We start from the raw sequence: 13,665 nt of genomic DNA, 5'->3' as shown, positions 1-13,665 counted from the left end.
AGTCTTAATAATTAGTCTTAATGTTCTCCCTTTTGGAACTGAGTAGTGGCAAGAGTGATTCTATTTAAGAGTTTCCAAAACTTTTACTTGATCTCATTTAATAATATTCCATAATACTTCTTTGCACCAGCACCTCTCATGCAGACTTTTCTGTGATTCTTAGTTCAACAGGTTCATATACATGCGCTCAACGTTCACATAATGAGAAATGCCTGATACACCAATCTGCATACTAAAAATCTTCTCTCTGCTCTTATGTACTGTTAGATCTGATCGTGGCTTTGAATCCGGCATTCCAATAATTCAAATTGTGTGTGTGTGTGTGTGTATGTGTGTGTGTGTCTAATTGTTGCTATGTCAAAGAATATGGCAGATCTTTGTTTTGTTTTGTCTACTCAACTATGATTTCTGTGATTGGCTAAAAATGAGACACCTGTTCTTGGGAGAGTCTATTCAAGATAGATGCATTTAATTATAAGATTCCCACTTGATAATAAAAGTATTTTCAGTTTTGTGTCATAAAATTGCTTAAGATATTCCAGCAGTTACTTTTCCAGAAACAGTGAATGAATTCTAGAGTTTGGAAACTTTCTAGGAGACCTTGGGTGGACTTCGTCTGTGAATCCCCTGAAAATATATGTAATACATACGTTTATATGCACTTTTTTCCTGAGAAGTAGGTCCATAAGTTTCATTAGAATCTTAAAGAGGTCTATTATCTAAAATCAGGTGGTGCTGAAACGAAAAGTCAGACATAGCATTTGGAAAGTGGGAGGTAAACACAGCTGACTCGTGGTAAGTGACGGGCATAAGACCAGAGGAAGGTAAGGCCAGAACGATCACCAATAACAACAACATCAGCCTTTTCCTCCTCCAGACCTTCTACTGCAGCTTCAAAATTTACTACTAGGAAATACATCTCATTCTTTTCCACCTGCCCATTCACAGACAGACACGCTAAGGACAGGGCAGTAGCTGAAAAAGTAGGTGTGAAGAGAAAGGGAACTCCAACTGGCTCCCCGACCAGAGACAGCCAGTGCACAGGAGAATTACCTTGCCCTTAGGACTTTTCTGGTTTGCTGGGTACAGGAAAATCCCTCCATAGACCAGGGTACGGTGCACATCAGCCACCATGGAGCCCACGTACCTGGCTCCATAGGGAGCACTGCCGTCCTAGTAAGCAGAGAGGGAAGATACAAGATGCAGTGAGTTCAGTAATTAGCCAGCTCAGGATCACATGTCCAGTTGGTGTGGCCTCTGCATTCCAGGTCCTTCATTCTCTACCCACTAGCTGAGGAATTGAAAAACATTATATAATTAAGCATTTTATTCATTCAAAGTCTCCATACCTCAACCAGTGATTGAATTCTTTATAAGACTACATAAAGTAAGACACAATATCTTGTAACCATCTTCTAAAAAGCAGCTATCAAAAAAAGGAAAGAGGGCAAATATGCTACCCCAAAATAAGCCACTTTGGCATATTGATTATTTTGAATTGAAGTTACTTGAGAAACAGCTGATGCAAGGACACTCTGACCTTTCTTCATTCTCCTGAAAGCAGGAAATAAATCTTCCATGCGAAAGGTGCCTTCCCTGTACCAGTAGGAAGAGAGAAATTCTTATCACCAGAGACAGGGAATTTAAGGAGAAGGCTGTATCAATAAACCCTGTTACTTCCTTACTAATGTACCACCCTAGACCTAACTTCTTTGTCCTGTCAATTCTTCACACATTTATTGTTTCTATGTCTAAAAGTTATAAAATCTTCCTGCTTTGTTCACTTCTTCGAGTCTCATATTTTTAATGGGGTTCCCATAAGTATAAAATTAAATTAGTTTTCTCTCGTTAATCTGTCTTATGTTAATTTAATTATTAGATCAGCCAAAGAACCTAGAAGGAAAGAAGAGAAAAGATTTCCAATCTCCTAGAGTTCAAACAATTGCTTGGCATCTCCTTGAAACTCCATCTTGGTATACCTCAGTTCAGAGCACTTTTTAGCTTTCTCAGAGCCAGACGCCTTGAACAATGACAACTTTTGCACTTACTGCAGGCAGTGTTCATCCACTTGCAAAATTTTAAACAGCTTTAGAAATCATTTTTCATTTAAAATAATGAATCAAAAAGTTAGCATTTCAATGCACAATCAACAGAAAAGATTATTCAAGAGATTTTAATTCCCTTCTTACACTAAACCTTCAAAATCTTGTTTGTATCTTATAGCACATCCCAATTCAGACTAGTTACATTTTAAGCGCTCAAAAGTTTCATGTGGCTAGTGGCTGCTGTACTATTAGGGCAGATTTAATTATAACTTTTTCTTCTCATATTTCAAAAAGTTATAAAATGCATAGACTTCCATATTGTATTTTTCTATAACTAAAAGTAAAACAATATATTTTTAAAATATTTTTTCGAAAGGAAGAAGTGGAAACAGTGTATAAAAACTATTCTTTCAAGAGAACTTTGCTGCAAAGTGTACGAGAAAGAGTAGTTAACAAGATGATACAAAAAGAAATGGTGGGTTGTTCGTTTTCTGATATTTAGCAAACCACGCTTTATTTTTTTATTTTTTAAATTAATTAATTTCTTTTTTATGGTAACAATGGTTAATGAAATCCAATAAGTTTCAGCTGTACATTTTAACAAGAAGGCATATATACATTTACATTTTGTGTTCACCTCCCATAGTTAGATTTCTTTCTGTTTTCTGATATTTAATGAAGGACACTTAAGTATATTTATAGGCCAAGGAAAGGAGACAGAAAAACAGGATGAGATAGAAAATACAGTAAAGGAGATGTTACAAGTTTGAGAGTAATCCATCCTTACCCATTGGTTGGCTCTCACCTTTTGGCTCTCACTTGAAATATGAGAAGAAAAGTTATAATTAAATCTCCACTAACAGTAGAGCAGCCACTAGCCACATGAAACTGTTGAGAACTTAAAATGTAACTAGTTTGAATTAGGATGTGCTATAAGATACACACAAGATTTTGAAAGCTTAGTGTAAGAAGGGAATGTAAAATAACTTTTCTATTAATTATGCATTGAAATGATAACATTTCAATACATTATTTTAAATGAAAAATTTCTAAAGCTGTTTAAAATTTTGCAAGTGGACGAACACTGCCTGCAGTAAGTGCAAAAGTTGTCATTGTTCAAGGCGTCTGGCTCTGAGAAAGCTATATAGAATGCCCATGTATATTTGTATTTGCTGCAAGACTTCCTATTCTGATTCACAGCTCTGTCTATTCATGTTCTGGTACTAAGTTGTTATAATTATTGAGGCTTTATAATATGTTTTAATATCTGATAGCACCACTATTTCCACCACATCATCTTCCCCCCTTTTAAGATTTTCTTCCACTGCTCACCTTTGTTTATTTTTTCATATAAACTTTAGAATCAGCTCATGTAGTCCAAAAAAAGTTTATGATATTTTTATTAAGAAAAATTAACTTTTAATTGGTCAATTCAATTCACAAGGGCTTTTCTCTTCCATTCTAAAACTAAACTACAGCTCAAAGTTTACTTTTAAAATACTCTTAACAGTTGGAAACTAATGATGACGAAAGATCCCCAAAATGAGAGGCAGAAAAACAGGAAGAGTAGAATCACAGAAGTCAGAAAAGAAAGATCCATGACAATGATAGTGATCAATAATTTCAGATGTTCCGAGAGAGTGAATAAAATATACACACTAAAGTTTTAATGGACTTGACCACAAGGAAGTCATTGGTAACTTCAACAAGAGCAGTTTCCATGGGATGTAGAGGTAAGGGACAAAATTCAGATGACTGAATGGGAGAAACGGAAATGGAGACTGAATGAATCATGTATGCATGTGTGTGAGTTTGTGTGCGAGTATATGTGTGTGAGTGTGGTTCATTGCAATATGATGGCAAGGGTTTTGGCATTGGTTATAGCCACAAATGTAGGAGGGAGAGAGATTTTTAAGATGAAAAAGGTGTGACTACATTCACAGGCTGAAAAGAAATAACTAGTAGCAAGAGGACGAAAATACAGAAGGAAGAGGGAGTGAGGAGGAAGTGGAGCTGAGAGCGCAGGTAGGAGGATGAATGTTGGACCTGAGATCATTTAAAAAAAGACTGTCACTGTGTTTGCAGGTGTGAAATGGAGAGCTGATGTGATCTATTTTCTCTGACAAGTAGGACCAAGGTCAAATACAAGATGCTGAGGGGTACTAATAGACCAGTAAACATGGTGACTGCACTCATAGTGCCAACATTGGCTTGGTTATACTCCTCAGTGCATGCATCAGAGTGGAGGGTCAACTGGAGATTGACTTAGAGTTAGAAGAATGTAGAGGATAAGGAGGTAAGGGAGTAGAAGATGCAGGTAGAAGAGAAGTTGATGTCATCAATCATAGGGTCCAGGCTATTAGGGTGTCAATGAGGTGAGGAAAGGAACAAGGGATAGGACAAGAGGACACAAATCAAAATATAGGGGCAAAGAGGAGGAATCAAGGGACATGATAAACTTCTAATCAGAGCTAGGGACATGGCAGTGTGTTGTAGATCATGTGTGTGTCCTTCAAAATTCATATGTTGAAATCCTAAACCCAATGTGATAGTGATAGGAAGCGGGGCATTTGGGAGGTGATTAAGCCATGAGAGTGGAGCCCTAATGAATGGGATTAGTGCCCTTATAAAAGAGACCCCAGAGAGCTCCCTCGCCCCTTCCACCATATAAGGATGAAGTGTGAAGATGGTTGTGTATGAAACAGAAAGTGGATCCTTGTCAAACACCAAATCTGCCAGCACCTTGATCTTGGACTTTCAGGCTCCAGAGCCGTGAGAAATAAATTTCTGTTGTTTATACACTGCCCAATGTATGATATTCCATTACAGCAGCCCAAATGGACTAAGACATAGTGTAAGAAATATGAAAGGCTAGGAGACCGTTTGAAGAGTAAACATGAGAATTTACAGTTTCATAACTTGGCAATTCCTAAAAACTGACTATCCCTAGGAGTTAACTATGAACAAGGTAGATAAATTAAAATTGAGATGAATATATCTGGAATTAAGAAACTATAAGAAATAGCTGCTGGATAAGCCCACGGACCCTGAAATCACTCCAGATGATGACAGAAGTCAGAGTGGAGAGAGATACTGAAAGTCACATGTCAGAGTTTTGATGAAGGTAATAAAAAGGTCACATAGCATAGTAATGTTTTTGAAATTTTTTAAAGAAGAAATATATTTTATGGCAAAATATAGTGTACACTCAAACACACATACATGGCTAAAATAAAGCAAGTGTTTTGCAAAAATAATTATTTACGAATTTTTAGTCTATTCTATTCATTCAATTCTGTTTCATTCTGTACTGCTCTCTTCTATTTCATCTCAAAATAAATGCTGGTCACAATTCTCTACACTAATTTCATCTGCACTAAAGGGTTGCACAGCATCCATGGACTCTGGATCAGATGGTCTAGATTTTAAGCCCGGTTCTATCAGTTATTATTAAAAGGGTCACCTTAGATGAGCTACTGGACTGTTCACTTGAAACAGCACCTGACACAACATACACTAGCTATTATTATCATGACTAAGTAGAAGAGCGCATTCAGGGATAGGAAAAGCTGCTATTTTCAGGGGAGAGAGATGGCAAAGGAGAATGCTTTTCCAACAGTGGCAGAGAGGAAAGGAGAACACTTGCCAAACCCCGCCTCCTGAGATGCAGTGTGTGAGAGAACGGTAGCCAGAACAAAAGATCTTGGAGGGAAGTAACTGCCTCAGGGAGAATCAGGGGTGGGAGGGATCTCCCTGCTCACAACATACGACAAATTTTAAAAAGTCGCCTAAGACTATATTAAACATCACAAAATCCCCCCCAAATATACTATTTTTATTAATTAACTATCTGATATATTTTTCCCCTCAAATTTTTTTGGTTGCATACTTTTTGGCCTCTTCAAATGACATGGTTTTATAATAATTTGTATAAAGAGAAATAGAATAATCTGTTTTCAAAATCACATTGCCATTGCACAATCCAGAGAAAGTGAAGAACCCTATAATCTCAACTTTCAGAAATCTCTATTAACAAAGTGGTACAGTCTTTGAAGATATTTTATGTATATATATATATATTATATATTTGTGTGCATAAATGCATGCACACACAAATATATATACATATACATATATATATTATACGCACACACATATATATATATACTTACATATAGGAGATTATATTTAGTTCTGTACCCTATTTCTTCCACTGACTATTTCGTAGACATGTTTCACTATCCATATATAAAGAAGGACTTGCCTTTATAATGGATGAATAGATGTGTAACGAAATATTCATTAGGATATTGTGAGTGTCCATAATATATTAACTCAAGCTTACAAATGGGTACTTTAGTTATTCCTTTTGTTGTTGTTATAAATGATACTGCAATGACATATTCTTTTGCATTTATCTCTTTTCGTTTGGCCTAATAGTTCCTTAGGATAAACTCCTGGGGAAATTTAGAATAAACTTCTAAGTCAAAAGGTATGGATATTTAATATTTAAAATCATATTCCAGATTGCCCCCCAGAAAGGTGTGATGTTTATGTTTTCATTAACAATTTATGAGAGTACTTATTTTCCTACACCACTGAACAGTATTCATCTTTTATATCTTTGCCAATCTCACATGTAAAAATGGTATTGCATTTAATTTGTATTTTTTATGAGCACCTTCCCATTTGCTGACTGGACATGTATGTGTCTTCCATAACTTGCACATTTTTTTTTATTTGGGGGCTTGTTCATTCTTGTGCTATGATTTATAAAGGTCCTCACATAGTCAGACTATTCACCTGTTGTTGGTCATAAATGGTATATATGGTGTTACCTTTTTCTCAGTTTGTAACTTCTCTTTTAAAAAGATTTATGGGTTTTTGTTTTTTGCAGAGGAGTTTTATTTTTCAGTGGTAGAATAAATATCTTCCTTAATGGGTTCTAAAGGAAGTACTTTTTAGCTTAGAATTGAAACCATCTTTAAGACTGGGAACTCATAAATAATTCTGAGTCTATCAACCTCACAATTCATATCCTGTTATTTTTGCCCTCAAGACATATGACGGGTTTGTGTGCCATGGCAAAATACTACTTCACAAAGCAAAGGAAACAGGACTTCTGAGAATTTCACTTAAAAAAAAACGGACAGACAGACAGACAGAAAGGAAGAAAGAAAGAAAGAAAGAAAGAAAGAAAGAAAGAAAGAAAGAAAGAAAGAAGGAAAAAGAAGAGAAAAAAGGAAAAGAGAAGAAAAAAGAAAAGAAAAGAAAAGAAAAGAAAAGAAAAGAAAAGAAAAGAAAAGAAAAAAGAAAAAAAGAAAAGAAAAGAAAGAAAAGAAAAGAAGCTTCCAGGGACAGCCAGGCCAGCATACCAACCATCACCTTTCCACCATATGAAACAGGACCTCTCGTACCACATCTCCCAAAATCTGGTGAGGGAGAGTCACACTTGTAAAAAGCTTTTGCTCTACTCCCAATGTAAGCCAGACTTTACACTTGATCTGGAAATTATTTGATTATGCACCCATACCCGCCATAAAGTTCTCTTTGTATGATGAACATATTTAATGGGTTATCTGGATTAACAGCACACGAAGTCCAGAACTTGGTGATCACATTGAGTGCCAAAGAGCTTGCCAAAACTTGAGGTAAACACTAGGCCTCAATATTAGAGCTTATGAATGGGACTTTCAGATATAATTATTTAGTCTGAAAGCAAACATTACTGAGCGGCTCGAATCTGTATAGGTGGTTGCTCAGAAAACAAATGATTCGAAAGAGGTTCTGGCCTGAACATCTAAATTTTGAAAATATGATCTCTGCCTTCATCATAAACAATTTCTCTTAGAAAAACTCAACTGAGGAGTATTACTTTTAGTAGGTAAAGTTTAGGTATTGATTGCTTATGAAGAAAGGCAGAGTCTACCATTCTTATACTGACCAGAGCCATAAACAGTGCCATCAACCTCTTTTAGCCAGACCCCTAGAGCCACCACCAGAAAAGGAACCCACTAAGGAATCATCCTCCCTGCCACTGCCTTAGGCTTTCTTCACTCACCTCAGGGAATTTCTTTTTCTGCACATATTCTGTTGTGGCAGCATCAAAATACTTGGCATAGCCCTCATTAAGGCTGTAAATCTTTCCTTTCTTTTTAATTTTGACTTCTTTTTCCACCAGAACAAATTCTCCAAGAGCCTAGAAAGATGAAAAGAAACACCAGTAAAAAGGGAGATATCAGGACACAGAGAACATTCAAAGACGCAGGGCTTCTGGAAATGCCCAGGGTGTTGCCAAGTCTTTCAACAGCCTGCTTAGCGATGTTTTTAAGTTGTATAAAGAACAATGACAATACTGAGCCTGCACGGGAAGCTCAAGCAGTAACATACAGGAGATAAAATAATTCAAAGAGAAAAGATAAAGTTTCTTTTGTAACCTCCACCGTCAGCTAGGCTACTCATTTATTAGGAACCTAGGTGTATTCATCCTCCAAGATCTCATCCACAGTAATTCCTAATGTTTTTAGGAAGATCTGGGCAAACAACAATGAGAGGAAGAAGTTACACAGATGAGACTTATCATAAAAGTGGGGGATGCAATTCGACCACTGATATGTAGTCCAGTTATTTTGTTGATCTTAGTGAGTCGTTCTTGGAAACCAGTACAAGTTTCTGGTATCCCAGTGACTCTTATATGGAGTGAAAGGAAAATCCCTTTAATTAGAAACTGTATTCACTCAGCATAAGGAATAGTTGATAAAAATTAAAGAAATTCTTGGATTTATTAATAAAATTGTGCCCAGTCCTGCTATAGCCACTATGGTCACTATCAGCAAGACATCCCTCAAGTATTCCTTTATCTGAGTTCAGGTGATGTCAATCCTGGTGGTTGTGATTAGCTAGCTGCAGATATCACCTTGAAATCCTAAGTCACAAGGAGGAAAATCCAGGCCTGGAAGTCTAATTGCTTTTGATGGGTCTCAACAACTGAGAAAGTGAAGAATCCCTAAGATGACAGCTCGCAGCTGGCAGCTACAATAAGAGGTTACTAATGAACATAAACCACATTCCAGGAATATAAAGAGACAGGATACTGACCATGTTTGAAATAAGATAGTGACAAGGTTACTCAGCGACTGTAAAAATAACTAGATTCTTCTCTTCTGCTGATGTGAGTGATGACTCCTTCTTTGCCAATGAATCTCTACTTCTACTTCAATCTTACTGAGATATACAATCAATTGCACCCAATTCTAGACAGCACCCAATCCAGAACTGACTTTCTCAAATCCTCCTGAGAATCATTAAGCAAAAGCTGACGTGCTATAATAAGCCCATCCCAACTTCCTCTCGGCACAGTACCCCACAATTCCTCTAGAGTGCACAGTAAACCCAACTTCTTTTTATTATAGGTGTATTCATGATGGTCTCTGGTTCATGGGCTTTAATATCCTGCTGTGGACGTTTGTTGCTCTGGAGCAGCCCAGTATGGAGTTCCACTTCCTACAAACACCTTAACTTCCTTTGAGGAATTAACTCTTCCCATTGGATACCAGTCTAGGAAGTCTCTAAGCTGAGCCTGCTCTAGCCCAAGGTCAGTCACTTGATTTAGCTTGGCAAATTAGATACTCTTCCCTGGCATTTGAACAAGAGACACAGAATCAGGGGTGGTATCCAGACAAAACTGGCTGTGCTGCCAGGCCAGTCCTTTGATTCCTGTTTCCTGGTCCCCCAGACCTGCTCTTTCCTAGCCTGAGTCTTCAGTTTTCCCATGATTGCAGTAGCATCCTTTACTTAATTGAGCCAGAATCCATTTCTCTCTTATCAGCAAAGAGTGAGACAGATACACAACTGTTGTCAAATAATGCCATGCATTTATTTATCCATCCATGGGCCTAGGGGTGAGATGCCCAGGCCCCAACAGAGTTGTTCCTTATCAAGGGATGGACAATATTATAGCCTGAGTGTGACTCCAGGCTCCACCACCACTAGCATGACCTTGGGCCTGGTTTTCCTCATATGAAAATGGGAATAATAGTAGGACCTAACTTAGAGGGCTGCTGTGAGGTTACATTCATAGACGTAAACTGCCTGGAACAAATACCTATCTAGCACTTAATAAGCACTGTGTAGCTGTTAGCAATTATTCTAGAACATTCTAGAGTAATATTTGTGAACTACAAAATTTCTCCAATTTTGCCTGCTTCTTGAAAATAAGGAGAAATTAGGGTATCATTGGGTTTTGATCTGGTGGACTTATATGTGAAAAGTTTGTTTCCAAACTGTAAAGTTTAGTTCAACTCTGTTTTGAAATTTTGTAACCCCATTCCTTACACACACACACACACACACACACACACACACACACCAACATGTAAACTCCACCAGGGCTGGAGTATTTTTTGCTTGATTAGTGCTGTATCTCCACTGCCTAGAACGGTGCTTTTGGATGTACTATATACTCAACAAACATTCGCGAATTCAAATTAAATTCAAATACTATACAATTGCTTTTGACTTACTGGATGCTGGAAACTTTGAGTGTTCACAAGACCTGACTATATTTGGCAAAGTAGTTCACAAGTGACAGGCAAAGCATCCAGCATTTAAAAGAGAAATTCTATAAGTCACAAATATTTTCCAAATTCCTCCTGAACCTTTTTAATGTACACTTGCATATTTATCCAATTATTTCTTCCTTCAATCAGCACTGTGCTATGAGATTTTTCATCTACCCAGAGGCTGTGCTTCTTCCCCTTCTGCCGCTGAGCATTTTCTCATTGTGGGAAGTATGAAGAATAACATGGAACTTGATAAAGCAGTTTTATACTAGATTAGAGAAGGTCTTCCAAACCCGTGCTGTCCAATAAAGAAGCCACTAGTCATGTTTGGCTATTTAAGTTAATTTAAATTAAATGAGAATTTAAAATCCAGCTCCTCGGTCACACTAGCTTCATCGCAAGTGTTTAATAGTCACATGAGGCCCAAGGCCACCCTATTAGACAGCAGAGATTACAGGATATGTCCATTGCCACAGAAAGTTCTATTGGATTGTGCTGCTCTAAAGAATTCACACTTCTGTTTGGAAATCAGCAGCATTGGGATTCTTAAAGCATTGTAGTCTCAGAAACCAAAGAAGTCAAACATATTTTTGGAAAATTAACTCTTTAAGGACAGGACCTGAGTGTATATAACTGAACCTGTAGAACCCCTCAAATGCTCTCACTTGAACAAAGGTCCTTAATGTTTTTCATGATGGTGTCGGCTCCCCAAACTAAACTCTCTGGTATTAAATTCCCCAGGAAATTATCCCTAGGGACTGGAGTTATAGAATCAAGGCCCGCAGAGTCCTCGTGTTGATACTGCAACATCGGGCACCTACTGGGTCAAGCATGAAGAGGTCCACTCCTTGCCCAGTAGAAAGAGCCACCAGGGTTGCACTACCGTAGAGAGCGTAGCCGGCAGCCACAATATTGCGACCTGGCTGCAGGGCATCCTTTTCAGATGGCTCGTCCTCTGAGGTCTGGGAAGAGAAGAGAGAAACATGGTGTGTTATTGTCTCTGGAGAGAGCCCTTCGCCAAGACGTGGGCTTCTTAATGGTCCTGAAGAATAACTTTTAAGGGTAAAATAATAATTTGTATTATTTGAAAGAGAGAGATGGAGGTCAGAAAGGTACTCACACAACATATTGAAACTAACGAGTAATAAAACTGGGGCTGAATCCACATCACCTGTCACTAATCCACCATCCTTCTAACAACACACAGAATACGGGGCCAGTTTGCTGTCTGCTGGTAACATCCTAGCAACTTTATTTTAAAACCACATCTTATTCTTCTTTAAGGATTTCTTTTTAAATGGCACTTTCCCTTCAATATTTTTATTATTTTAGTATTCTCTGAGACTATGAATAAATGAATGAATGAATGGCACATTCCTTTTAACATTTTCCTTACTTTTACAATCTTGCATTTTTTCTAATACATTTTTTACAACTAATTAAATTTCCATTCGACTTGTGCATGTGCTCAATAATTTAGCTTTATTTCTAGATTCCCAGGCCACATATGGATTCTGAGAACTGGACCCCAGAGCAGTGATTCTCATAGTGGACCATCAGTGTCAGCATTCCCTGGAATATCCTTGGCTATGCAAATTCTTGGGTATTGTCTCAGTCCTCAAGAATCAGAAATTCTGGGCCTTCAAAATCAATCCTCGAGGTAATTCTGATGCAAGCTGAAATTTTGGAACCACTGCTCTAAAGCATGATCTCTTAAGAACCTTCAGAGAAGTGGAAGTCAAAGGTAGTAGTATTAGCGTTTTATTAAAACCTTTAGTCTTCCCCACTGAATCCTCTGAAACACCTTTGTTCAGTCATCACAAGGATCACATTTTCTGTGTACGAAACCAGAATTCTCCCAGGCTAGAGACTTCCATTCTCTGAGCCACGATCCTGTAGCCTCTGCTGAGTGTCACGCCCTCTCCTGACTTTGTACTCTGGCTTGAAGAAAGCCACTCCTCCTCGACTTGCTTCCTTGGACTTTAATTGCTCATAAAAGCTTGGCCTTAAAAAATAACAAATTATACTGTCTAGATCCTAAGACTTCCCTCTGGCTGTTGCCCTATCTCTGTCTTCAGCTATATCCTGGTATCTAGAATGCCTGTCTACACTGGCTATCTTCCTTTTCCTGACCCCACTGCAGGCTGCCAGATATGATCTTATCTACTAAATCTGGCCCACATTTTCCAGTCTTCCTCTTACCTGACCTCTAGGTAGTGTTGGATCTGTTGGCTACTGTTTCCTTCTTGAAATGCGTCTCTCCAGAGCTTCTGTCCACTTCCCTCTTGTTTGGCTTTCTTTCTAACTCTATAGATGTGCCTTCTCATTTGCTTTCACCAGCTCCTCTTCTTAGATGTTGGTGCTCCTCCTGGTTTCTCCCCAGCCCTCAGGGTATCTATCCAGTGCAAAATTGACCTTTTTAATAGCCACTCTATCCAAAGTGGGTGCTCTCAGCTGCTGTGCTTGTGTTTATGCACCCGACAACCCTCCCTCAAGTTCGATGCAGTCTGGAATAAGCTCCTGACCCAAACTGGCCCAATCAGAGTCTCTGCTCCAGAAATCTGTGTTTGGGCTAGAACATTCTGGTCGTTGTAATCTTGAATGCTGTGGAGTAACCATCTTTTTTCTGCCATTAGCCAAAGAACCAGGCAAAAAACTGGTTTGCAAACAGAGTAATGAGTATGAGTGGCCACATAGCAGGAAGGCAAGATGAGATATTTTGGAGGCAAAAGCTCTCCCCGCCTGACCCTTCTCTGTCCCAGGCCCTCTCTGCGGCTGGCCACATTGCTGTGTTGGGGTTTCCTGATCCAGTCTACCATTTATACCAGAGTCCTAACTAATAAAGCTCTCTTTTCATCTCATTCTGCACACTCCCTGCCAATCTCACCCACAACCATAGTTTCAAGCCCTACACAGGTGGCCAACGGCTCCTAGACCTCTATTTTCATAGAGAGCTCAACCGTTGGAGCCACCTGATCACCAGACATCCTTGCTCAGGTATCTCACAGACACCTTAAGCTCAACATGTCAAAGACTGAATTCATCTGCCCTGTCTCACC

At 38.4% G+C, this 13,665-nt stretch overlaps 1 protein-coding gene across 1 annotated transcript in view; it reads right to left on the bottom strand.

Moving 5' to 3' along the window:
* Positions 1–13,665, bottom strand: part of FBP2 (fructose-bisphosphatase 2) — a 31,393-nt gene that overhangs the window by 1,590 nt on the left and 16,138 nt on the right. The window contains exons 5-7 of the mRNA XM_016159476.2: positions 11,428–11,568; positions 8,107–8,244; positions 1,054–1,173 (exon numbers count right to left, since the gene is read on the bottom strand). Coding sequence (XP_016014962.2) covers positions 1,054–1,173; positions 8,107–8,244; positions 11,428–11,568 — 399 coding nt within the window. The remainder of the gene's footprint in view (positions 1–1,053; positions 1,174–8,106; positions 8,245–11,427; positions 11,569–13,665) is intronic.

This window comes from Rousettus aegyptiacus, unplaced genomic scaffold (assembly GCF_014176215.1).
Source record: "Rousettus aegyptiacus isolate mRouAeg1 unplaced genomic scaffold, mRouAeg1.p scaffold_m13_p_3, whole genome shotgun sequence".
Lineage (NCBI taxonomy): Eukaryota > Metazoa > Chordata > Mammalia > Chiroptera > Pteropodidae > Rousettus > Rousettus aegyptiacus.
This window is presented reverse-complemented; position numbering and strand designations above follow the sequence as displayed.